General features: G+C 42.8%; 1 protein-coding gene across 1 annotated transcript in view; it reads right to left on the reverse strand.

The window, feature by feature from the left end:
* The window catches only part of CDHR5 (cadherin related family member 5), a 159,372-nt gene extending 147,748 nt beyond the window's left edge, over positions 1-11,624 (reverse strand). Inside the window, exon 1 of the mRNA XM_082270999.1 lies at positions 11,508-11,624. Within this exon, the coding sequence (XP_082127125.1) occupies positions 11,508-11,568 (61 nt within the window). The 5' untranslated portion in view covers positions 11,569-11,624. The remainder of the gene's footprint in view (positions 1-11,507) is intronic.
* Between the last annotated feature and the right edge of the window lie 15,833 nt (positions 11,625-27,457).

Raw genomic sequence — 27,457 nt, forward strand, 5'->3', positions numbered from 1 at the left:
AAGAAAAGGAAAGCTGCCATTATCATTTTCTAGTGCAAGTTAGAAAATAATAAAAATAAAAAAGTTCTTTTAACTAGCTACCTTTAAGATTGCCACTGAAACTGGAAAAAATTAATACCAGATGAGCTCATTAACTTGTGTTAATTCATTTATATCACAAAATCAAAAAATGATCTACAGAGCAGCTGTAATCAGAGTGTTTTTGTGGCCTGTGGTAGTTCAGAGGACTTGCAAGACACAAGATGGGTGCCATAAAGACCCCTAGCAAGCTCCTGACCACTAGAGACCATGCTGAAAGTGTGTAAATTCTTGTGTGGAGTGAAAGCCTTTGAAGATGAGCCCAAACTACTTTTTGCAAATTCTCCTGTTGCAGCTTACACTGTAAGAACATTTGGTTTCTAATTGTAAACAAGTATCAATTCTGGCAGAAAGACAAAATGTCTAATATCTAGAAAAGACCAATACGATCTATCAGGCTTTAATAGAGCTCTCAAGAGTAAGCATCAGATGGGTTATTAAAAGTAGGCTAGTAAAAGTAGTTGCTTTAACTATTTTGCTTGCCCCCCTATTCATAAAGTGGATGTAAACCCCGTTCATGAAATTTGACCTGGGCACATATATCTGTAGTGTTTACTTATCTCTCTCCAAAGCCCTAAGTCCCGTGTATTTATGTTGCTCCGTTCCTCTGTAACCAGCATTATAACTTCTGATAAGTTCTCCGACACAGGAGATAAAAGCAGCTAGAAATTTGTGTCAGGGTGGGTGCATGGAGATAGATTTAGATTACCAGAAAGCTGGTCTATTCGCAGCACAGCTCTGCATGTTTATTCCTTCCTCTGCCTATGTGGAGGAAGGGGCGGTGCATTTTCTCCAATCAGCTGTGACACAGTGTATGCCAAAACTCCACAACCAGTGAGGGAACAGGAAGAAAAAATTCTAACGCAATGTTCACTTTCTAAACTGTGTAGAAAGCTGAAGTTAGCAGATATACAAACACAACTTATGTAGGGAGATTTTTTAAATCTCTGTGTATCATCTGAGGCTGTTCACTTCACTGGGTATGTGTGAGGGTTTACATCCACTTTAATGTTACACTGGCTAGTTATCCAAGGAGAGTTAGGGGCTAGGCACTGGACATAAATCTCCAACCAATACAAATAGAAGTCCTTAGCTCACCCAAATGCCTGGAAGCTCCCCGCAAAACAGAGGCCCCTCCCCAGAGGTAGAGGTCACCCAAATTGAAGAACCCATTGAGTCAGAAGGTCCGCCAGACAAATGTTTCTAAGAGTCCAAAAGCATTTTTCTGATTCCATGGCCAACAAGAAAAAGGTCGCCAATGAATTTCAAGGGTCCAGACAACCCCCCTTCATCAGGGCTTTAGTGCTTAATACAAAGCCTACTGGACTCCTGGCTTTAATTGATGTGTCCATGATCTTTACTCCAGTCCATTACACACTGACACCGCTGAAACGCTAATGAAGGGGGATTATTTGACCAGCTGAAATGTGTTTTCAGACTTTTTTTTCTTTTGATCCCTTGTGGAATCAAGAGAAACATTTGTTTGGCGTATCTGGCTCAATTATACTCTGACTAGTTAGTCCATCTTGCTTTTTTGTAAATTAAGACTTTGCTAAGTGATAACAATTTAGAAAGATTTTATTCCCTTTGGACCAACTTAATAATGGGGTTTTGCCATTAGTGATGTCGGCAGAGATTTAATTTATGCCAATATACAAACTATACCTCTTCATTTATAGTGATTGCTGATCTGACGTTGTCAACATGAGTATCCTTGTTAGCTGCCAAACTCTATTACTGCATTTGGAAAATAGAAAGGGAATCAGATATGCATATTTCCCTTTAGAAATATGATCTAATTAGTTTCATGGCCACGACCTTTGCACTGTTCTATCAACTTGTTTTTCCGGACTTATTACAGGATAACATGTAAGTACCTCATAAATAGACACATACCTAAATCTACAACACTGCTCCAAACCACTTCCACTCATTGTTCAAGAGCTGTTGAAGAACCGGCTATTATAGCCCATCTCCGCTTCCACAAAAGTGTTAAGAAAAGTTGAGAGTCACTCTCCTTCTTAAATTCTTTGTATTGTTTTACTCCATGAAAACCGAAGTGGATGCATACATTCTACGGTAATCCCTGTGAACAGGCCCCCTAGGGATAAAAAAACGTCTGGAGAGTGTGGTATGTTGTGTAGAGACAGAATGTATGCATACATTTTGGTTTTTATGGAATAAAACAATAAGAAGAATTTAAGATGAAGTGCGACTCTCAACTTTTTTTTTACATGAAAGTACCTCCTGTTTTAAGACGGCAGTATTTTATTTTAGTAATCTAGTGAAGCACTTTTTGGTTTCTTTTAGCACTCTTACTAGTACCTGATTAGTTTCCTTGGATCATTAAGCAGCCCATAGGACAGCAATTATGCCCTAAATATAATTAGTGCTGCTTCGCCACAAAAAGAAACCTACTACTGACACAGAAGGAATAGCACCTGCCACACAAAGGGGGAGGACAGCAATTATGCCCTAAATACATTTAGTACTGCTGAGCCACAAAAAAACCTACCGCTGACTCAGAAGGAATAGCGCCTGCAACACAAAAGGGGGGACAGCAATTATGCCCTAAATACAATTAGTGCTGCTGCGCCACAAAACAAAACCCACTGCTGACGCAGAAGGAATAGCATCTGCGACACAAAAGGGGGACAGCAATTTTGCCCTAAATAAAATGAGTGCTGCTGCGCAACAAAAAAAACCCCACTGCTGACGCAGAACTAATAGCACCTGCGACACGGAAGGGGGAGTACTAATATTGCAGCAACAGAACCTAATGCTGGCAAAAAAATATAAAAATCAATGAAAAAAAAATAGTTTAGTGGAGTGACACAGACATGTTGTATACACCAACACCAACACCAACACTTCAGTGGCCCAACTACACAAGAATGTGTTACACAAGAATCACAGCACAGCACTACACTGTGTTATACAAAAATCAGCCCTACACTACACTGCACTGCAGTACATTGTGTCATACAAGATGAATCAGCACAGCATTACACTACACTGACTGCCCTACACACAAGAATCAGCACAGTACTACACTAAACTGACTGCCCTATACTACACTGCACTGACTTAATTAAATATTAAAGCACAATCCACAAAGCACCTGCCTAATCTCCACTCCTAATCTCCACTAACACACTACACACAGCTGCCGTGTAAGCAGCCTTATATAGTGTGGGGCGTGGACTTAGCCCCTGAGCCCTGATTGGCTAAAGACACCCTGCCTTTGGCCAATCATGGCTCTGATAGGACATTGTGCTGTGATTGGTCGAAGCATACAGGTCAGTTGCATGCTTTGGCCAATCACAAGCACTTAATGCACTGCAATCGCGCAGTGCATTATGGGGCGCACATCGGCGAGTGCCACATTTGTTCGACTCGAACATTCAGACCCATCCCTAATATATATTACCTGTTGTACCTGCAAACGAGTTTTTAACCTGTCCTATAAGCCGGGCATCCCTGACAGAAGGGGGTCCAGCATTTTGCCGTATTCTCCCTGCAGACAGTATGGCAGTTGAACAACACAACCTGGGCCTTTCCCAAGCTGGTCACTGGACAATGGCATAGCAGATGCGCACTAATAACATGCCCTGACAGTGTTGAACAGGGAATTACTGGAGGCTCATATAAAGACAGACTAATACTTTAAGCAGCTGTTTAAATAAAATACATTACATTAAATGGGATTTTGCCACCTTTCCCATGTTCCCCCGATGTTCCTTTGCTGTGCTGGCACTGCCTGGAATTACCAGTACTTCCAGATATTGGGAAGCAGGTTACCCCTTCCGAGCGTGCTTAGCATCACCAAGCGTGAACACGTTCATGGGAAGGAGAGGGGTGAGCTCACACATGGCCTGACTCCCAGAGGAATGGAGCAATTGAAGAGCACACTAAGGTGAGTATAAATAGTTCAGGAGCTGAGTAAGCATATGAGACTTTTGTCCCTTTGCCTGGAATAGGGAAAGCAACATTTTCCTAATTGAATGATCCCATAACTTGAATAAATGGTGTTTTTTTAACCTGCTTGGAGTTTATATTTAAACCATTCTCTGCTTCCCATTTTACCTTTCAAATAACTAAACCAGTTTGAATATATTTTGTATGCACATTGGAGCATAGAACCTACAGAACTGAAAGTCAGTGGTGTTGACTTTGTATGCCCTGTGACAATAGTGCAAACGTTTATCAAAATAATATATTTTATTATAAAAATCTTTATTAACACTAACACTTAAACAAAGCATAACTTGTGCATTATATATGTGTATCCACTGCAAAACAAATCTACAAAACATTTGGCATGAAAAGCACTTCATTACTTTATTTATCCTCTAATGTGAAGGGATACATAATATGTATAGTGCAACAAGGACCTTAAAGTTCATATTTTTTAAAACATTTTTTTAATGTAACATAATTATTATTACAAGGGTGCTGATAGGCTCTTACGTGCCAACTTTATAGATCAGGGATCTAAACAGGCCACTGATCCCTCATATGCTGCAAAGGGATACTGAGAATTTGGAGTCTCTAGCACCTGATGCTGCCCTGACAGTGAACCTGCAAGTCATCAGTACTGGACACTAGTGGGGCTATTTTTATAGCTGAAAGGAGATCAGTAAACATGAGATCCATGATCATTGATTTCTCATTCAGCATCCTGAAGAATCTCTAATAAGAAGATTGGAACCACCCTTACAATCAGAAGGACAGGAGCTAAATACAATAAAAGTACAACTTTTTAAAAACCTTTTTATTGCCTTTTGGGGCTACTAAATGGAAGGACGGTCACAATGTTTAACAATGAAAGGTTAAAGCAAATGTAGTGGAAATTTGTTTAGAGCCTGACTTACTATGATAAGAAGACACCTCCAGGTGCATCCATGCTGCATCTCACCCACTGTATAGTGGCATTGTACCTAAAAAAACCTACGTTGTTAAAAGTAACAGTCAGCTTCCTGGCATTCTTTCCTCTTACACCCTTCACAAAGATGGTTCATATTAAGATTCACATTGAAGGGCCAGCATTCAGAACTTAGAAGCTCTTTCCCCCCTTTTCTGGAGAAGCATGGGAGGTTACACAAAGGATTCAATACAGCAGGCAAACAGATCGACCAGTAACAAACAATATGGCCCCTGCCCCCACCTATAACTGGCCTTCACAGCAAGGAGCACATGGAAGGGCAAAGCATGCAAGACAAAAATTCCCATCTCAACTCACCAACCAGTCTGCTTACCAACCAAATTAACCCATCTAACATTATGTGTTAAAAACAGGGGTTTAGTTAGCACACATTTGCAAATGCATGCATAAGCTGCAAGGCCACCTCCCGGCACCCTGTAATACCCGCAGTCCTAACTCCTGCAAATTTATGAGAGTCTGGTTTTGTCTTGCATGTGTTGCCCTTCCATGTCCTCCTTGCTATGAAGGCCAGTTATAGGTGGGGACAGTGGCCATTCTGTTTGTTACTGATGCAGGGCCGGCGCTACCACTAGGCAAGTTAGGCAGTCGCCTGGCCGTTGGTTTCCCCCTACGGCGCCTGGCCGTTGGTTTCCCCCTCTTAGTATGTCCCTCTCCTCTCTGTTCGGCTCTGCAAAGACTCATCAGGTCTCCCTCCGAGTCCCTGACAGTCTGAGATGTGTGAGAAGTGAACAGAGGCGGCTGGTGCCACACCTCTATGATCATCAGTGAGAGAGAGAGAGGTGACAGTCTGTGACCTGTCTGTGTATCTCTCACTGCTCCACTCCAGCATGGCTGCAGCATGCCCTGGGCTTCACACATCTCTTCTCCCCCCTCCCCTTCCTGTGTGCTGAGCTCCGTCTGTGAAGGAAGGTGGGCGGGAAGATTAAAAAAAAAAAGCCGAGCTGACACTCACACTGAAAAGCTGCTGAATGAGCCCAGGGATTCCAAATGAGGTAACACTTTCACTGACCAGACCCTCCAGACTTTGCCCCCCCTTCTCTCCCTGTCTCCCTTCTCTCCCCCCTCTGTCTCCCTTCTCCCCCCCCTCTGTTTCCCTTCTCTCCCCCCTCTGTCTCCCTTCTCCCCCCCCCCTCTGTCTCCCTTCTCTCCCCCCCTCTGTCTCCCTTCTCTCCCCCCTCTGTCTCCCTTCTCTCCCCCCCCTCTGTCTCCCTTCTCCCCCCCCTCTGTCTCCCTTCTCTCCCCCCTCTGTCTCCCTTCTCTCCCCCCTCTGTCTCCCTTCTCTCCCCCCTCTGTCTCCCTTCTCTCCCCCCTCTGTCTCCCTTCTCTGCCCCCTCTGTCTCCCTTCTCCCCCCTCTGTCTCCCTTCTCCCCCCCCTCTGTCCTCCTTCTCTCCCCCTTCTGTCTCCCTTCTCTCCCCCTCCTCTGTCTCCCCTCTCTCCCCCGCTCTGTCTCCCTTCTCTCCCCCCCCTCTGTCTCCCTCCCCCCCCTCTGTCTCCCTTCTCCCCCCCCTGACTCCCTTCTCCCCCCTCTGTCTCCCTTCTCTCCCCCCTCTGTCTCCCTTCTCTCCCCCCCTCTGTCTCCCTTCTCTCCCCCCCTCTGTCTCCCTTCTCCCCCCCCTCTGTCTCCCTTCTCTCCCCCCCTCTGTCTCCCTTCTCTCCCCCCCTCTGTCTCCCTTCTCCCCCCCTGGCTCCCTTTCCCCCCTCTGTCTCCCTTCTCCCCCCCTTCTGTCTCCCTTCTCCACCCCCTCTGTCTCCCTGAACTCCCCCCCCCTGTCTCCCTGAACCCCCCCCCTGTCTCCCTGAACTCCCCCCCTGTCTCCCTGAACCCCCCCCCCCTCTGTCTCCCTGAACTCCCCCCCCTGTCTCCCTGAACTCCCCCCCCTCTGTCTCGCTGAACCCCCCCCCACCTGTCTCCCTTCTCTCCCTGTCACCCCTCTCTCTCCCTGACCCATCTCTCTCTGTCTTTGCCAGCACTGGAAATACCTTTACCCCTTTCTGTTAATGTTAATAATAAACTCCTTCCTTCCCATCATCTCCCTATACATTGATGTATAACAGAATTACTTTATTAACTTTATCCATTAAGCCCCGGTTCACATTAGTGCGATCACAAAGATCGCATGTAATTTAGGAGCAGTGCGCTGCGAATTACATGCGATCTCATGTGGGGTGCGAATTTCAGCCATACACTTTGTATGGCTGAATTCGCACCGCATTCGCACTAAACTCGCACATGAGGCTTTTTTTTTATCCGCAGCAGAATCGGATCACATGGTGGTTCACACTAGTGCGATCCGATTCTGTGCGAACTTGCAGATCACACTGCGATATGTGAAAGCAACTGGGGGTTGTGTTAACTTTTAATTGACACCCCCTGCGTATCGCATATGGCAGTGTGATCTGCCAGAGGTGCGGATTTGATGCGGGATCACGCTGCATATTCGTAGTGTTCCCGCATCGCACAAATGTGAACCGGCACTTAGTCCTGATTCACACTGGTGCGATGTGGGAAACCCTGCGATTCAGTGCCGGTTCCCGCATCGCGCCAGAATTGCACAATGGTTCACCCTGAGATCTGCGAATCGCTGGGGACCCAAAGGTTAATGACACCCCCCCCCCCCCCCAGATTGGTTCAAAGATCGCACTGCGAACTGTGAAATGGTGCAGGAATCAGATCGCATAGGTGTGAACATCCTTGCAATCCGGTTCCAGTGTGGACCAAAAATAGGGACCTGTACCATTTTGGTGCAAATGCGATTTCAGCCTTACAGTTTGTATGGCTGAAATCACATCACACAGACATTGCATGTGATCTGGGCAGCAATGTGGTGTGAATAACATGCAATGTCTGGCATCGCACAAGTGTGAACCAGCACTTAAAGTGGTATTAACCACTTCTGGACAGGAAGGATTTGCCCCCTTAATGACCAGGCCATATTTTGCGATTTGGCACTGCATTATTTTAACGGATAATTGCGTAGTCATGCGACGCTGTACCAAAATAAAATTGATGTCCTTTTTTTCCCACAAATAGAGCTTTCCTTGTATTTGATCACCTCTGCGATTTTTTTGTGCTATACACAAATAGAGCTTTCCTTGTATTTGATCACCTCTGCGATTTTTTTTTTTTTTTTTTTTTTTTTTGTGCTATACACAAATAGAGCTTTCTTTGTATTTGATCACCTTTTTTTTTTTTTTTTTTTTTTGTGCTATACACAAAAAGAGCGACAATTCTGAAAAAAAAAAACAATATTTTTCACATTCTGCTATATAACATTCCCGAAAAAAAAATGTAAAAATCTAAATTTTTGATCCTTTTAGGCCAATTTGTTTTCTGCTACATATTTTTGGTAAAAGAAAATCGCAATAAGCGTATTTTGATTGGTTTGCGCAAAAGTTATCGGTTCTACAAACTAGGGGAAAGATTTATGTCATTTTTATTTATTTATTTTACTAGTAATGGCGGCGATCAGCGATTTTTAGCGGGACTGCAACATTGTGGCGGACAGATCGGACCCCTAACTGACATTTTTGACACTTTTGGGGGGACCCGTGACATTACTACAGTAATCAGTGCTAAAAATATGTACTGTTACTGTAATGACACTGGCAGAGAAGGGGTCAACCCAGGGTGATCAAAGGGTTAAATGTGAGCCTAGGGGAGTGTTTCTAACTGTGGGGGGGGCGTGGCTTCTGAAATTACCATAGAGACATGTGATCCTATATAGAAGTATCACAGGCGCTCTGTGATCATTTCAGAGAAAAGAACGGTCAGCTGTGTTTACAACATCTGACCATTCTTCTCTCTCAGTGGGAAAGATTGCGGGTGCCCATCGGCATTCGCGGCCGCCTGTCCCATGGATTGGCATCCCTGCTGCCTAGTAGGGGAGCGCGCCAACAGCAGGGCATGCTTGCCCCCAGCACCACGTGCGCGATTGACATAGAGCTATGTTGTTTTGCGTAGCCTACCCAGCCTGCCGCAGTAAAACTGCGGCGGGCAGTGGGAAAGTGGTAAAGCAAAGCAAAATATTTATTGTACTGCAGCTTACTAGTTCTTAGATGGGTGACTGCATTATTTTTCTTTCTTGCTTTTAGGTTTTCTCGCTCTTGTTTTCACATACTGATCCTGCTAGTAAGTCAATCGTTTTTTAAAAGAACAAGCCGCCTTGCAGATGTAGCAGTTAGAGGGTTAAATAAAACCATTTAACACTGACAAAGGGGTGGAGTCAGGGGCGGAGCCAATGGGGGCAGCAAAATTAAGTTTTGCCTAGGGTGTCAAAAATCCTTGCACCGGCCCTGTGCTGATGTAATATTAGTGAGGAGACACACTGGACACCTCTGCTGCCATTGTGCTATGTGCTGGGTGTCCAGGGTGCCCCTGTACCTTTAAGGAAGATTGGGCTACCTCCAGGCCAACCTGCCCCCCCCTCCCATCTATCTATTAGAATGGAGACTCTAATAAATTTAGATGGGTTAGGACTGCAGGTAATACAGGGTGTCGTGAAGTGGCCTTGCAGCTTACGCATGCATTCGCAAATGTGTGCTAACTAAAGCCCCGTACACACGCGTCGAAAATCGGCAGGGAATTTTTGTCCGACGACCGATCCTCCGATTTTCGGCTTGTTAGTACGATGTTTCCGACAACCGACTCCGACTTTTCGGCCGGAAAAAATCTGCCGTCAAAACACGGCTGATTTTCGTGCAGTCAGTACAGATTTCGACAGGGGAAAATCTTATGAGCAAGACTGGGCATGCTCAGAGAAGAAAGAACACAAAGAAAGCAAACCAACACATGACATCACTTCTGAAGTAGAATTTTGTCGGGCGAGAAAATTTGTGTGCAGTCTAGGCACATTCCAACCAACAAAACACCACTCTGGACAAAAGAGGGACGACCGGTCGGCCGATAATCGTTGCGTGTGTACTAGGCTTTAACCCCTGTTTTTAACGCATACTGTTAGACAGGGTAATTCGGTTGGTAAGCAGACTGGTTGGTGAGTTAAGCTGGGAATTTCTCTGGTTTCATTTTGCAAACAGATCCACCAGGAGATCCACTTAAATAGTGTACTTAACCATAAAGTAATAAAACAAAATGAAACACATTTATTTTGGCATTATTATTCATCATAGTGTCTGTGACAGTACACTTCTAACTCCAAAATATCTAGACAGACTTCAAATGCTGAAAGAGATCTAATTCTGCCCAAGGAGCAGAGCCACATGTAACAAGAGGCATTTGTAGATTACTATATACAACACTGGTGTAACATAGGGTAATGCCAGACCTATTTTTATTGTAATGGCAGAGGAAACTGTACTGAGCCTCAGAATGTATTAATTATAACATCACACTTCCTTTTCTTCTCTCTGTTCTGATTTTCTGATTTCTTATTTGTTCTTAGATGAGAAAGTACTACTTTTAGTACTAAGTATGCTGGCAAAGGACACATCCCTGTTCTGTCCCGGTTTCTCAGACCCAAATTATTAATATGTAAAATATGATTGATTATACACACAATGACTTTTTTTTTTATATTTACTCTCCTTTATACTAGGGTTTCAAATAACGAATGCAATACAGAGGTTGTATGAAGGGTTCACTGTAGTTGAACACTTTTGGTTTCTTAAAATGACGTATTTTATAAAGGGTTTGTATCGGTAAATAAATGGACAAATATAGAGAAAAGAGGGACAGAGAGATTTGATTTCAAATGAAGGACATTTGGACTACATGCTAAAAGAAAGCACAATTATCACAAATTCATTTTTCTTTCGTGAAATCCCAACACCAACAACATTTTTACTATATAACAGGTTTTTGAATATTTGTTTTTTAGTACTTAGCTAAGGCAGACGATAGAATGACTTTTTAGCTTTATACTCTATATATAGTCTGACAGTTCTGCTCTGACATGTAGAGAACATTAGAAAATAATAAAAAAATCAAGTATTCTCAGAGAAGTAAGGTAGTACTAATATATGCTATAATATAGATTTAGACAATCACAAATGCCTTTTGTGGTTCGCTATAAACTCTTTCTGGTGGCACAGAAATGTAATGGAATGCTTTCTTATCATTTCCATGTTTTTTTTTTATTAGAATTTTTATTCATTTTAATTACATTTTAGAAAACACTCAAAAAAAAAAAAAAGAAAAAGAAAAAGGAAGAAACAAATTTCCTTAAATTATACATATTACAGTATCAATACTGTAATATGTATATTACATATTTAAAAGAATACATCAGAAATGAAGTATGGAGCCAAATGTGATGACATGCATTAGATTGTTGTGTGCCCAAGCAGTATTCTGTATCAGTATTCGAATCCTTTAATCAAACATTTCCTCTTACCACGCAGTATACCATACATTACATTTAGAAAACAAAGCACTGACATTTTGATATATATATATATATATATATATATATTTATATAGTACTTCCTTAGCCAAAAGCAATACTTCCTATTTTCTGTTACACGTACCTTGAGATGAACATCCTATTGGCATTAAGAACAGGAATATCAGGGCCAAGGTGGGCCCCATGTTATACAAGCTCGCCCAGGTCCCTCTGTGTTTGGAATGTTGGACTGAGCTGGATCCTTCCTGGTAAGAGACTGAACATGGACGTTATTCCTGCTAATAGTCACAATTAACCTTTGATTCCATCCTTGTTACTCTTTTACTCGTTTATGGCTGTGAAGATTACGCCTCTGGTTTTGTATACACTATGAAGACATATGCAGATGGGCCGCAATGTTATCTATCGGTGACACATAAGTAAGAAAATGGGTAAAAATGGTTAAATACCACACTGTAAGATTGTTGTGATTGACTTTAGCAAAGAGCAGAAGTTGGTGGAAAATCAAGTGTATCCTTTTTTAATGTATAATCTATCTGTGATAATCTGTCATCCCCCAAAAAAAAAAAAAAAATAGGTATTCTAAATGTAGTGCCCTAAAATCTGGGTTAATGTATATAAAAACCCTTACAAGTAACTTCTCCTGCTTGCTATATAAGGTAAATATAACTGCATCAAAAAGATTATTATTCTTTTCAGAAATTGAAAGCAGTTCTATGGCCTTTGCAGATTTCTTTCAAGAACCCTCCCAGGTATTTTCCAGAATGATTCGTCTTTGTGTTGTAGAGATTTAAGAGTGGGTGTGGTTGAGTAGTTTAAGTGGCTGCATTCGTTTTCTTTTTATAGGCTTTTACACTCTGTTTTCAAATGTGATCTGTCCAGTAGCACACCTCCTGTAATATAGTGTCTCCACTCTGGATGAAAGAGAATACATACTAGCAGATTTAGATATACTAACACATTTCAGCCAAACTCCAGTTAACACTTTACAAACAGTTACAGCAAACCGTTTTTTTTTTTTCCTTTTGGGATAAAGGTTTTACATAAATAGAAGCTGATCACTGTAAGCACCCCTGTCAGGTAAATGGTTTGTCTCATCCTCTAACTACTACATCTGCAGAACAGTTTTTTTTTTTTTTTTTTGAAAAATAGCAGACTTAATAGCCAGATCACCAGATTAAAATAAGAGAATTAAGTCCTATTAAAAAAAAAAAAAAAAAGGAATTAGCCATCACATCTAAGACTTAGTAAGCTGCAACATGATAAAGGTTTGCTTTTGGATTTAATACCACTTTAATAGCTAAGTGCATTTCTAGCAGATCATGTATTTTTCTGTACTTACAAGGTCTTTAACTTCTTAAGCCCTGGAGGATTTGGCTGCTAAAAGACCAGGGGGTATTTTGCGATTCGGCACTGCGTGACTTTAACGGACAATTGCGCGGTTGTGCGACGCTGTACCCAAACTAATTTGACGTCCTTTTTTTCCCACAAACAGAGCTTTCTTTTGGTGGTATTTGATCACATGTGCGATTTTTTGATCAAATGCGCTATAAATCAAACATAAAGATATAAAACTGTAATTTTTTATGAAGAATAAACAACAAGTGGGACACAATCATGAAGTGGAACGAAATTTATTGGATATTTCAAACTTTGTTAACAAATAAAAAACTGAATAATTGGGCATACAAAATTATTCAGCCCCTTTACTTTCAGTGCAGCAAACTCTCTCCAGAAGTTCAGTGAGGATCTCTGAATGATCCAATGTTGACCTAAATGACTAATGATGATAAATAGAATCCACCTGTGTGTAATCAAGTCTCCATATAAATGCACCTGCACTGTGATAGTCTCAGAGGTCAGTTTAAAGCGCAGAGAGCATCATGAAGAACAAGGAACACACCAGGCAGGTCCAAGATACTGTTGTGGAGAAGTTTAAAGCCGGATTTGGATACAAAAAGATTTCCCAAGCTTTAAACATCCCAAGGAGCACTGTGCAAGTGATAATATTGAAATGGAAGGAGTATCAGACCACTGCAAATCTACGAAGACCTGGCCGTCCCTCTAAACTTTCAGCTCATACAAGGAGAAGACTGATCAGAGATGCAGCCAAGAGGCCCATGATCACTGTGGATGAACTGCAGAGATCTACAGCTGAGGTGGGAGACTCTGTCCATAGGACAGCAATCAGTTGTATACTGCACAAATCTGGCCTTTATGGAAGAGTGGCAAGAAGAAAGCCATTTCTTAAAGATATCCATAAAAAGTGTCATTTAAAGTCTGCCACAAGCCACCTGGGAGACACACCAAACATGTGGAAGAAGGTGCTCTGGTCAGATGAAACCAAAATCGAACTTTTTGGCAACAATGCAAAACGTTATGTTTGGCGTAAAAACAACACAGCTTATCACCCTGAACACACCATCCCCACTGTCAAACATGGTGGTGGCAGCATCATGGTTTGGACCTGCTTTTCTTCAGCAGGGACAGGGAAGATTGTTAAAATTGAAGGGAAGATGGATGGAGCCAAATACAGGACCATTCTGGAAGAAAACCTGATGGAGTCTGCAAAAGACCTGAGACTGGGACGGAGATTTGTCTTCCAACAAGACAATGATCCAAAACATAAAGCAAAATCTACAATGGAATGGTTCACAAATAAACATATCCAGGTGTTAGAATGGCCAAGTCAAAGTCCAGACCTGAATCCAATCGAGAATATGTGGAAAGAACTGAAAACTACTGTTCACAAACGCTCTACATCCAACCTCACTGAGCTCGAGCTGTTTTGCAAGGAGGAATGGGCAAAAATTTCAGTCTCTTGATGTGCAAAACTGATAGAGACATACCCCAAGCGACTTACAGCTGTAATCGCAGCAAAAGGTGGCGCTACAAAGTATTAACTTAAAGGGGCTGAATAATTTTGCACGCCCAATTTTTCAGTTTTTTATTTGTTAAAAAAATTTGAAATATCAAATAAATTTCTTTCCACTTCATGATTGTGTCCCACTTGTTGTTGATTCTTCACAAAAAAATTACAGTTTTATATCTTTATGTTTGAAGCCTGAAATGTGGCAAAAGGTTGCAAAGTTCAAGGGGGCGGAATACTTTCGCAAGGCACTGTATGCACTGTTACTGTAAAATTACACTGGCAGTGAAGGGGTTAACTTTTTCTGAGAGGGAGGGGCTATGTGTGTCCCTAGGGGCGTGATTCTAACTGTGATTAGCTGTGGCTTCAGATGTATGAACAGTGATCAACGGTTCTACATAGTAGAACCGTATGATCATCATTCATACACCGGGGAGAATGACAGGCGGCTTGTTTACACTAGCCGCCTGACTTTCTCCCTCTCCCCCGACGATCCCCAAGTGACCGGCGGACATCGGGTCCGCCGGTCACACTTGCGGGGGGGGGGGGTCCGTGACCACTCGGGAGCGGGAGTGTGCCTACGGGGCCGCTCGCTCGCTCCCTAGACCCTCACAGGCTAGCGACGTAGACCTACGTCACTCTGCCTGTGAGGGGCTGACCGCCGCAGTAAATAGTTGTGCGGCGGTCGGCAAGCGGTTAAAGAGGTAAAACACAGGGAACTATGCATGTATTGCACAGATGTTTTTTTCTGTATTTTTTCTTTTGCCTTTTTTTTCCTTTTATGGGTTGGTCAAATTCCTTGAGGCTAATGGTAAAGTCTCTTTTCGTGACTTAATAGTTTTTAAATAAATTTATTGTGGCTTATCATTATCTAGTTTAAAGATTGTGTTTGGTAATATTATTGTATATGTGATACCTACATCCCAAATATTTCACAAATCATATTGAACCAAAAACCCATATAGGTAGCTTCCCTATATGGGTTTTTGGTTCAAAACGATTTGTGGCTTATAATTATTATGCTATTTAAAGGAAATGTTGTATATATGAGAATAGAGTTGTCAGGAATGTTGCTTTATAACCATTCCAGCAATCACCAGTCCCATATGAGTAGTTTCCCTCATAGGTGTGGATGCTGATATCTGGCTTCTTATGTAACACAAATGTTAATGCAGTAGTAGGCATCCGGATTGGGCACCCAAGGCAAAAAGCGCACTGTTTGATTTCAGCCTCTGCCTCCAGCTCTTTAACTTAGTTTAATTTTATTTTATGTTATTCTTATTTAAAAAGACCCTGTTGCCATACCATTTATTTCAACAAAGTATTTCAATATGAATATATGTACATTTAACATATTTTTATGCATGTTATTGGCTTGTAAAAGCCTCCTTTGTGCAGATATGCAAAAGCCTTACAATTGTGCTGAGCACTGCTATCTTGGTTGAAGTTTTTGCAGCCCCAGCACTCAGGGATGTCACTACACAGTAACTCTCTAGGTCAGCCTTTCTTAACCTTTTCAACACAGAGGAAGCCTTGAAATAACTTTTTCTGATCTCAGGGAACCCCTGCGACAAATGACTATACACTACCTACCTACAACTGATGATACATTGGTGTGATGGTCAGTGGGAAGAATGCGCCTTACACTTGTGGTCATTGGGAAGAATTACCCTCTTACAGAGAGCTAAAAAGATCATCGGCGTCAGTGGGAACTTATCTGAGAGGCAGAAACTGTTCATTGCTCAAGGAACCCCTTGCAACCTCTGGAGGAACCCTAGAGTTCCATGGAACCATGATTGAGAAACCCTGCTATAGATTGTATTCCCCCTTCACCCCTCTCCTCGCAGATACATAAAAGATTTTGTATGGAGGTGAGGAGCTATGCCAGCATATCAAGTAATTAAATACCCCAGGAGAGAAGAGGTCTATAATGTACAAGGAGGGAAGGGGCTGTGCTAGGGAATTTCTTCCTGAAATAGTCATATTTAATAGTAAGTTCAATAGCACATCTTAAGTAAATAAGCATATGAGTGAGTGTATCTCATTCAGTCTACTTCTCACCACCCTGTATTATGCAATCCATAATTCTCCTTCTCAAATTTGCATCCTCTCTCCTAAAACTTTCTCTCCTTTACCCCTCTCCTCCGCCTCACAGCTTGTATATATCACCCTCACTCCTATCCTTACTCATCAACTCCCTACTGCACTCATCAACTCCTGCTGATTCTGAACCCACACACCAATAAAACCTTCAGGAGACTGATATGTGTCCCTCCACATAAATCATACTCCCATATTACCTCTCTCACCCTTCTGCTTCTCCTAACCTCTGGAGATATTTCCCCAAATCCTGGACACCCATTTCTCTGCTGGGTAGAGCCAGTCTCCCCTTCTCCTGCGGACTCTGGATTGCCCACTCTGTTTGCTACAAACTCATCTCTGTCCATGGCCTCTTTATCACAAACTCCTTCAACCTGCTTGCAATTACTGAGACCTGGCTTCAAGAATCTGACTCTCCTTCTCCTGCTGCCCTCTCCCATGGTGGCCTCCTGTGGACTCATTCTCCCAGGCCTAGTGGACGGAAAGGAGGTGGGGTTGGAATTCTCCTTTCTCCTCAAAGCACTTTTCAGGTTCTTCATCCACCCCCTCTCTGTCCCTCTCCTCATTTGAAGCTCACTGTATTAGTCTATTTTCTCCAGTTTTGTTGAGAATTGCTGTGATCTATTGGCCTCCTGGACTGGTATCAGGCTTCCTTGCTGACTTCTCTGCCTGGCTACCCTACTTTCTTTCTTCTGAACTTCCAACAATCATCCTTGGAGACTTCAACATCCCTGTTAATCTTAACACTCCTGCTACTTCTAAACTTCTGAGCCTAACCTCCTCTTTTGACCTAAAACAATGGACACAAGCTTCTACTCACTCTAATGGCAACGGCCTTGACCTCATGTTCTCCTACCTATGCACTCCTCACAACCTCTCTAACATTCCATTCCCTCTCTCTGATCACCACCTCATTAGTTTCACTCTCCCCTTCTCCTGCGGACTCTGGATTGCCCACTCTGTTTGCTACAAACTCATCTCTGTCCATGGCCTCTTTATCACAAACTCCTTCAACCTGCTTGCAATTACTGAGACCTGGCTTCAAGAATCTGACTCTCCTTCTCCTGCTGCCCTCTCCCATGGTGGCCTCCTGTGGACTCATTCTCCCAGGCCTAGTGGACGGAAAGGAGGTGGGGTTGGAATTCTCCTTTCTCCTCAAAGCACTTTTCAGGTTCTTCATCCACCCCCTCTCTGTCCCTCTCCTCATTTGAAGCTCACTGTATTAGTCTATTTTCTCCAGTTTTGTTGAGAATTGCTGTGATCTATTGGCCTCCTGGACTGGTATCAGGCTTCCTTGCTGACTTCTCTGCCTGGCTACCCTACTTTCTCTCTTCTGAACTTCCAACAATCATCCTTGGAGACTTCAACATCCCTGTTAATCTTAACACTCCTGCTACTTCTAAACTTCTGAGCCTAACCTCCTCTTTTGACCTAAAACAATGGACACAAGCTTCTACTCACTCTAATGGCAACGGCCTTGACCTCATGTTCTCCTACCTATGCACTCCTCACAACCTCTCTAACATTCCATTCCCTCTCTCTGATCACCACCTCATTAGTTTCACTCTCCCCTTCTCCTGCGGACTCTGGATTGCCCACTCTGTTTGCTACAAACTCATCTCTGTCCATGGCCTCTTTATCACAAACTCCTTCAACCTGCTTGCAATTACTGAGACCTGGCTTCAAGAATCTGACTCTCCTTCTCCTGCTGCCCTCTCCCATGGTGGCCTCCTGTGGACTCATTCTCCCAGGCCTAGTGGACGGAAAGGAGGTGGGGTTGGAATTCTCCTTTCTCCTCAAAGCACTTTTCAGGTTCTTCATCCACCCCCTCTCTGTCCCTCTCCTCATTTGAAGCTCACTGTATTAGTCTATTTTCTCCAGTTTTGTTGAGAATTGCTGTGATCTATTGGCCTCCTGGACTGGTATCAGGCTTCCTTGCTGACTTCTCTGCCTGGCTACCCTACTTTCTCTCTTCTGAACTTCCAACAATCATCCTTGGAGACTTCAACATCCCTGTTAATCTTAACACTCCTGCTACTTCTAAACTTCTGAGCCTAACCTCCTCTTTTGACCTAAAACAATGGACACAAGCTTCTACTCACTCTAATGGCAACGGCCTTGACCTCATGTTCTCCTACCTATGCACTCCTCACAACCTCTCTAACATTCCATTCCCTCTCTCTGATCACCACCTCATTAGTTTCACTCTCTCCTTGTCCTCCTCCTTACATTTCAACTACCGAACAATTACCCATAGAAACCTTCGCCATCTTAACCCTTCACTTCTTTTTTCTGCTACAGATTGTCTCTTCAACACAATCTCATCCCTGTCCTGCCCCAACATTGCCACTTCTGTCTACAACAGTTCACCTTGGCCCCCCTCACTACACATAAAATCAGGCCCCGACTTCTATAACCCTGGCAGACAGACAATACCAGAAGCCTCAAAAAACATAGCCGCGCTCTTGAGCATCTGTGGTGTAAGACTAAATCACAGCAAGATTTCAGCCAATATAAATCTGCCCTCCAAAAATACAATTCCTGCCTCCACACTGCCAAATAGATCTATTTCATCACTCTCATTAACACCCTCTCACACAGTCCCCATCAACTGTTTTATACCCTCAACGCTCTACTTCGTCCTCCATTACCTCCACCCACTAGCTTACTCACTGCCCAAAAGATTGCCAATCACTTCAAAAATAAGATTGATACAATTTGTGAAGAGATCTTTACACTACAGATATCTCCCTCACCTTATACTCCTTGTCCTCCTGCACAATCAATATTTCCCTTGTTTAACCCAACTATTGTAGAGGAAGTCACTAAACTTTTTTCTAATGCCCACCTAACTTCCTGCCCCCTGGACTCTATTCCATCTCAAATACTACGGTCACCCTCTTGCTCTATCCTACACTCTTTAACTCATATCTTCAACCTCTCCCTCTCCAATGGCATCTTCCCCAACCCTCTAAAACATGCGCTAGTCACTCCCATACTAAAGAAAGCCTCACTAGACCCCACCAATCTTAGCAACCTAAGACCTATCTCCTTACTCCCTTTTGCCTCCAAACTCCTGGAATGTTTAGTCTACAACCGCCTGAGCAAGCACCTCTTTGAGAATAACCTTCTTGATCCCCTTCAGTCTGAAACTTCTCCCATAAAACTTACAAATGACTTACTAACAGCTAAAACCAATAGTCATTACTCCGTACTCTTACTCTTGGACCTCTCTGCTGCTTTTGATACTGTTGACCACCCCCTCCTTCTCGAAAAACTCAATTTGCTTTGTCTCCGTGACCTTGCTCTCCATTGGTTCGAATCTTCCCTATCTCACCGCACCTTCAGTGTCACTTACTATTCCATTTACTCCACTGCAACTCCTCTTACCTTTGGGGTCCCCCAAGGTTCTGTCCTTGAACCGCTACTATTCTCGATCTACACGTCCTCCCTGGGTCAGCTAATAGCCTCCCATGGCTTCCACTACCATTTCTACGCTGATTACACCCAAATCTACCTCTCTACCCCTCAGCTCACCCCATCAGTCTCCTCCCACATCACTGATCTACTAACAGACATATCAGCCTGGATGTCACACCACTTCCTCAAACTGAATCTATCTAAAACTGAGCTCCTAATATTTCCTCCTCCACGTGCCTCTTACCCTGAATTCTCTTCAAGATCAATTAAAAAACTATCAGTCCTTCCACATATGCCAGGGTGCTAGGGGTAACCCTGGACTCTGCACTGTTCTTTCAGGCTCACATCCAATCCCTGTCCAAATCATGCCACCTTAACCTCCGCAACATCTCTAGAATATGCCCCTTTTTAACCAATGACACCACCAAGCTTCTAATTCACGCCTTGCTTATCTCTCGCCTCGACTACTGCAACTCCCTCCTCATTGGATTACTTTTACATAGACTATTCCCCCTTCAGTTCATAATGAATGCTGTTGCAAGACTCATCCACCTTACCAACCGATCAGTGTCCTCCACCCCGTTTTACCAATCCCTTCACTGGCTTCCACTCACCCAACGAATAAAATTCAAAGTACTAACAATAGTTTACAATGCAATCCACAACTCTGGCCCCAGCTACATCACTAACCTGATCTCAAAATATTAACCAAGCCGCTCTCTTCGGGCCTCCCAAGACCTCCTGCTCTTTAGCTCCCTTGTCACCTCCTCCTATGCTCGTCTCCAGGATTTCTCCAGAGCTTCTCCCATTCTTTGGAACTCTCTACCCTAATCTGTCCGACTGTCCCCTAATCTATCCATCTTTAGACAATCCCTGAAAACACTTTTTAAAGAGGCCTATCCGGCTACTAACTAATACACTGTTTCACTTTCCCAATCAGCTCATCCACCACAGCTATTACCTTTTGTATCAATTGACCCTGCCTTTTAGATTGTAAGCTCTAACGAGCAGGGCCCTCTGATTCCTTTTGTAGCAAATTGTATTGTAATTGTCAGCCTTAATTTTGTTAAGCGCTGGGCAAACTGTTGGCGCTATATAAATCCTGTATAATAATAATAATAATATAATAATCTCCCTTCACTCCTACCTCATAGGACCCCACTCCCATACATTTGAGGCTAATCCAAGCCAAGCCAACTCATAATCTTACAGGGATCCTCTGCTGCCACGGAGTTAAGTATAGAAAGGAATATTACGGAATAAACTTTTCCTGACTAACACCATGGTAGTGTATGAATGGAAAATGGACATGGAATGGGAACTTGCTACAACTTTTATATCAACATTAACATTAAACAATAAAGATATTAATGAAGGACCACATTGATGCCCTGCAAATGACTTCCAGGGGTCATGTGACAATAAGCCGCCCAAGAGGTCGACCCACTTCAGGTTCAGTGTGCTGTCAAGACTTTTGCCTTCTAAACCAGTTGGATAGCTACAATTCATTTTGTGTTGGTTCTTAATGGTGCCTGCTTTCCTCTGTTATCATCATAGAAAGTAACTAAAAGACGGTCTGAATTTTTAAGCAAATTTGTAGCTTGCATGTAGGTTTCTGGGGTCCTATTGACTTCCTTGTGGATGGATCTGGATGGTTGCCCTGTTGCCCTGAATGTGGGGAGAACAGTTTTTTTATAAAATGCTAAAGCCACTTTCATATTGAATACCACTATGAGAATAAGGACTACCTGGTCTGGATAGAAGATCAGAAACCATTTAACACTGACAGGGTGCTTACAGTGGCCAGAATGTATTCCTTTTATGTAAATCCTTCATCCTCCTCCTCCCAAAAAAACTGTAACTACTTAAAAAGTGTTAGCAGGAGTTAAAGGGGTTGTTAAGGCAGTACTCCCAATCACTGCCAGCCCCTCTGCTAGGATTACATGTAGTATTTACTGTATGCAATTTTGTAAAAATCCATCTTCTAAATACCTTAATCCTGCTCCCTGATCATCGGTCATGTGACCACTGTCGCTCTCTTTCTTCGATGTATGTACTACAGAGGGGGGACAGGATCTCCCTCTGACGTCTGCCAATCGGGCACGTGACCTCCCTCTGTAGTGTATACATTGGAGGAAGAGAGCGATGTGCAGTCACGTGACCGCTGATTGGGAAGCAGGATTAATGTATTTAGAAGATGAATTTTACAAAACAGCATACAGAGTATACTACATGTTATCCTAGCAGAGGGGCTGGCAATGATTGGAAACATTAATGTTTGCACTGCTCAGAACAGTGCTAGATAGGAGCGGCTCACACACAGAGTGTACAGGCAGGGAGGGAGAGAGGAGAAGGACAGAGGAGGACACATGAGACAGAGAATAGGGCTGAAGATGAAGGAGGCGCATAAACTGACCACGGTGTCTGGGCTCGGCAGCCATAATACACCGTGGTCAGTTTTACAGGGGGGAGGGTAGAAACTGGCAGGATCAGCCAGATATTGCAGGTAATAGAAGGGGCCAACTGACACAGCGCAAGCATTGTGCTGTTATTCATGCTTTAAAGGAACAGCATCCTTCTTTTTTTTTTTTTTAGGGTAACAAATGCTTTAAGTTTTAAGTTGTTAGTCAAGTCTATCTAAAATTTGCTAGTGCATCTTAGACTACCCTCTTAATTGGTTGACAGTCCTGCTGTCAAAGGGTGATTCTGTTACTCCTCTATAGAGTAGAGCCACATTAGGACATGAAGTGTTTTACTGGCTGAATTTACTGTGTGAAACTAGAGTACAAAAGAGCCTAAAAAAAGTATGCTGCCACCATATTTAAGAATTAGTAAGCTGCAATATGATCAAATATGGAACTTGCAAGGAAATCCATTACAAGTGCCAATATCTAGTACAGTATTTTGTGGACCTGTGGATTGCAGAAAATTCAGAGACAGCCACAAACTGGACAATTCCCACCTAAACTGTGTTGTTAAATTTATTGGTGCAGTCAAGACTGGACAAGGATGGAGCATTGCACCATGTGACAGAAGATCTTATCTGAGAAGTAGAGGAACTACGCCCCTATGGTGAGTTTAAATAGAAGATAACACCATGACCAAAATGGCCAGAAGGAGATCACTGCTATTATTTCCATTGTTTCTTACAGTAGACTTCTGAGGAATCTGAAAATGGTGAGAACTGGAGGGAAGGCATAAACTCCCAGGTCTTGCTGGCATATGCTTCTGGTATATAACTTCTCTTAGCTTTTGGTTGCATGAGGAAACAAACTGACCCACCTCTGGCATAATGTCAAGAGATGGAATCCACTTAAAGAAGTCTAGGTGTAGGGACCATTTGTTGTACAATTGGGTGCTGGACAGGAAGTCTGCCTGGGAGTCCTGAACTCCTGGAATATAGATTCCATAAATGTGGAGTTTTCTTCAACTTTCTCAATTAATACGATTATTGCAGAAACCTCTAAGATCATGCAAAGATATCAATCCAATAGAGCATTTATTTGCTCTTTGCACTTCAAAGCAAGGCGTATCAAGGGAAATATCACAGTTTTATCTAACCCTTCAAGATGTGGAGTACACTGAATATCCCTCTTATCTATCCTCGTAGGAGACTGAATTACATCAATTGCTTACAGATGCCTAATGGGATAAAATATTACACCTGGCTCATATTTTTACTATCCTCCAAAACAGCTGAGATCAAATTTAAATTGCTATCGCATTGGCATTATTCTCTGCCTTGGTTATGGCACTTATTACCTGATTATCTATCTCTCAGCTGGCAAAAATGTGACTTAGAAGCCACATATGCTCACATATGGTTAACACGCCTTCTCACACGCCCCTATTGGTCTTCCATCTGGTCATATTATCCATATGTAGCCCCCTCTAGTGTGTGCTACTAGTAGTGGCAGAGTAGGAACATTTTCCCCACTCATGTTAGTCTGTGAGTCTTAATTAGGTTATGGTTCACTAGGTTCAGGGGTGTGTGACTCCTCATGCTGGCAGCTCCCTGGTGCCTCCCCCTGGTGTCTGGTAGGTTGGAGAAACATCTAGAATTAGAGGGAGGGGATTAGGAGAAGCTGCCATAAATATTTATGGGGCCTCGGCTAATCCCCAGTGGTGGACTGGCAGGGGACAGAGACAACCCCATAAATAGACATGAGCCATGCCTGCATTGAGATTCAGTATTGAAGAGGCTGTCGGTGACCCTGAGGGGCTCCCCCTAGCCTGGTGGGGGCAGTCCTGCTGTGGGCCAGGGCTCAGGTGCTGGAAGGATCCTGCCATAGAAGCAAAGGGAGGAGGCTTTCCTGGAGGCACAGGAGAAAAGAGAGGACAGAGTGAGTAATTCAAAACTGTTGGGGCTTAACAAAGGAGGGAGACTGCCACATGCAGCCATTCTCCTGTGAAGACAGCGGTGGGTATAATAGAAAAATCTCCAGTGAGTCAGCCGGGTGGGCTGGCGAAGAGTCAGCCGCATGGGCTGGTATAGAGATTAAGCTGGTTGGGCTGGTAAGGAAAAAGCCAGGAGGGCTGGTGAAAAAGGCAGCTGCAGCCAGGAGGGCTAGCATTGCCTGAAGCACTTACAGTTGTACATAGGAAGATGTCCCTAAAGTTATTGTTGCTGTCAAATGAGCATCCCATAACCTCCTATTCCCATCCAAGTTGTTAACCCACTAATAAACAACAAAAACAAAGCTGTGAACTGTTTTCTGACTTTGTGTGCCTGTGAAGATTTGGTGTGCCTGGCTGTGCAGAAGTAGGGGATCCCTGTTCATCTGCAGCTCCTACGTGGGGTGTGCTACACATACAAGGCTACTGAATGCCTGATGATCCTTGGGTAGTTCTATTTCACTGCTCCTCTGAATCTATGGGCTTATAAAAACATTCCATTATTCCCCATCTATATAAAGATGTGTTCTGGCCTCCCCCTCCAAAAATTACAAATCAGCAGCTACACATACTGTAGCTGATGACTTTTAATATCAGGACACTTACCTGTCTTTGAATCCAGTGATGTCGGCACCGCAGCCGATGTTTCCATCACCTGTCGGATGCTGCTGCTGCCATTGCCAGTAAGGTAACATGGCAGTAATGCCTTGCAGCTTCACAGCTGGGTCTCTACTGCGCATGTATAAAGCATGCTGCGCTCGGTTACTGGCCTGAAAGCAGAGGAGGGAGGAGGAGGGGGCCGAACTTCTGACGTACCTCGCTGCGGCGAGGTCCGACAGAAGTGGGGACAGGGTACCTGTCAAAATCAGGTGCCAAATGTGGCACCAGAGGGGGGAAGGAGACCGATAAACGGAAGTTCCACTTTTGGGTGGAATTCTGCTTTAATGTAGCAAAATCTCTGACCCATATATACTGGAAAAGACAACAAGTATCATCTTTAAAACTATGGTTGCAAACTACAGACCATATTTACGAAATGGAAAATCTTATATTTGAGTTACGTAACTCACAGTTCACCTTTACTGTCATTAGCCTGGCACTGCTGGACCAATAAATATCGCCCTATCGATAATTCACATTTTTATTCCTGTGAATGATTGTGTAGGCAGGGCCCCCAGTGCACTGCATTGCCCGGGGCCCTTTAATGCTCTTAAGACGGCACTGCTGCCCCCTTCCCTCTCTCTCTCTCTGTATCTGCATGCCCACTCTGTCTCCTTTTACTCCTCTATTTCTTTTTCCACCTTTCTTTCTTTCTTTCTTTCTTATACCTAGTATTCAGATTAAAACTTAACGTAGATGACTGTTATTAGACTTATGTGGATGTATTATTCATGCTTGCTATTTCTTCTGGTATTTTTTTACCTTTAATCTTGTTGGTGTCAACTGCTATTATGTCTTTTGACAACCTTAATATTTTCTGTCCCCGATTGGTATACCACACACTACGCAAAGTTTTCCAGAAAAAAAAAAAGAAGGTAAAGGTAACGTTAAACAGCCTAATGACTCACGGGCCTCTGTGTGCCCACCGATTCACTGGTAAAGTAGCTAGGCCTGTGATGACTTAAAGGTCGAACAGAAGATCATATACCTGAATATCATATTTATCATCCCCAACAGGGAAAACTGTTGAATAAAAAAAAAGAAAAACAAAAAAAAAAAAACAGAAGAGAAGTAATAATGCATACTGACCAAGCTGTGTTTAACTTAGAACATATTCTTAATTGCATCCTGTTCATCCTGCTAACCCTTCAAATTGAGTGACTAGGTTCCTCAGGACCAAGAATGGCTTTGACTTAATCCATGTTGTGGAAGAGAACAGGGAGAAATCAAGAGGGGGGGGGGGGTCAAGAAAGAAAGAAAGAAAGAAAAGGAGAGAGAAAAAAAATGGAGATGAGAAAAGACAAGAAGAAAATATTAGTGTCTAAGTACCAGACTGTGGCCCTCCTACAGAGGGGGCCGGTGTCTCTCCATCAAGATCAGGTGTATTCTGACAAGTATTTCACCCAGGGATTCTATTTTTGTATATGTTTCAATAAACATTTATTATACAAAAAAAGATTGTAGAAATGTTAGAGAGATTCCTCTTTGCCCAGTTCATAATTAGGTTTTCTTCTTTCGGTAGACTCTGTTTGCTGGTTCCGCCATGCATTTTGATGTAGGGCATTATTACATTGTCCAGCCTTATTAAGATTAAATGGCATACTGTCAAATGACAAAAGGCACTGAGAGAGCAAAGGGTGCTAGTATGTTCAAAACTACTGCCAGAGCAGGGAAGATCTATTAACTTTGAGCCACTTCTGCTTGGCAGTGCACCCCTCCCCCCTAACAGTTTGCACCTATTGAAATCATGATCATGGTCCATGAGGTGGGGGATAAGGGAATAGCATCAAAGTTTTTTTTTGTAGCATGCAACACCAGACTTATTTTCATTATCTATGACAAATGAATGGTTTGCTATGTCCTGGATATTTATTGTTGGAGAAAACTGTTAAAGAAATTATGAATGTTTCATAATTATTATGTGTGTTATAATCATTTATGAATATATAAATATAGAGTACACCTAGAAACTGCATTTCTTCAGCAGATTCTGCTAATAATTTAAACAGTGGCTACTGTATATCCTGCCATATGTTTTTTGTTAAAGACATTACATTACACTATATTACATGACGTTCGTATATCCTGTCCAGATGTTTTAGAATACAATAGACTACTGTTCAAACCCCCCCCCCCCCCCTTAGGATATATTAAAGGCGGTAAAGGCCATCAATCATTGACCAAAGGAAGGAGGGTGTTTCAATCTTAACGATGTCCAAAATGTATATAAGGATTGGAGATACATATGCAAAGCAGACGGGTCATAGTAGCTAACAGCAGTGTGTCAGTTTAACCTGTCTCCTCGTATACGAGTATTAAATGAATTCTTCTTTGAATCAGCTTGTGGTCTAAAGGTGATTTCCCTTACAAAAACCCATTTGGAAAAAGTGTATCTTCCACCTTACCCCTTTGCAAGGGTGTCTACTTCACCACAGGGGCATGTCATGGACTCGATGATTATCAGGCATCAATTCAATCCCTAATTACCTCTATCTTTTCTGCTGGTAGTGATAGCTATTGGTCCTATTGCTGCACTAGGCAAATCCAATCTCTGTTCTTCATGAGAAGATGTCTCGGTCAGGAAAAAGGCAGTAGCTGAAACTGGGTTTTTTTGCTGGAAAAAATCTTAG

The sequence above is a fragment of the Pelophylax lessonae genome, assembly GCF_965119305.1.
Source record: "Pelophylax lessonae genome assembly, chromosome: 10".
In the NCBI taxonomy this organism is placed as follows: Eukaryota; Metazoa; Chordata; class Amphibia; order Anura; family Ranidae; genus Pelophylax; species Pelophylax lessonae.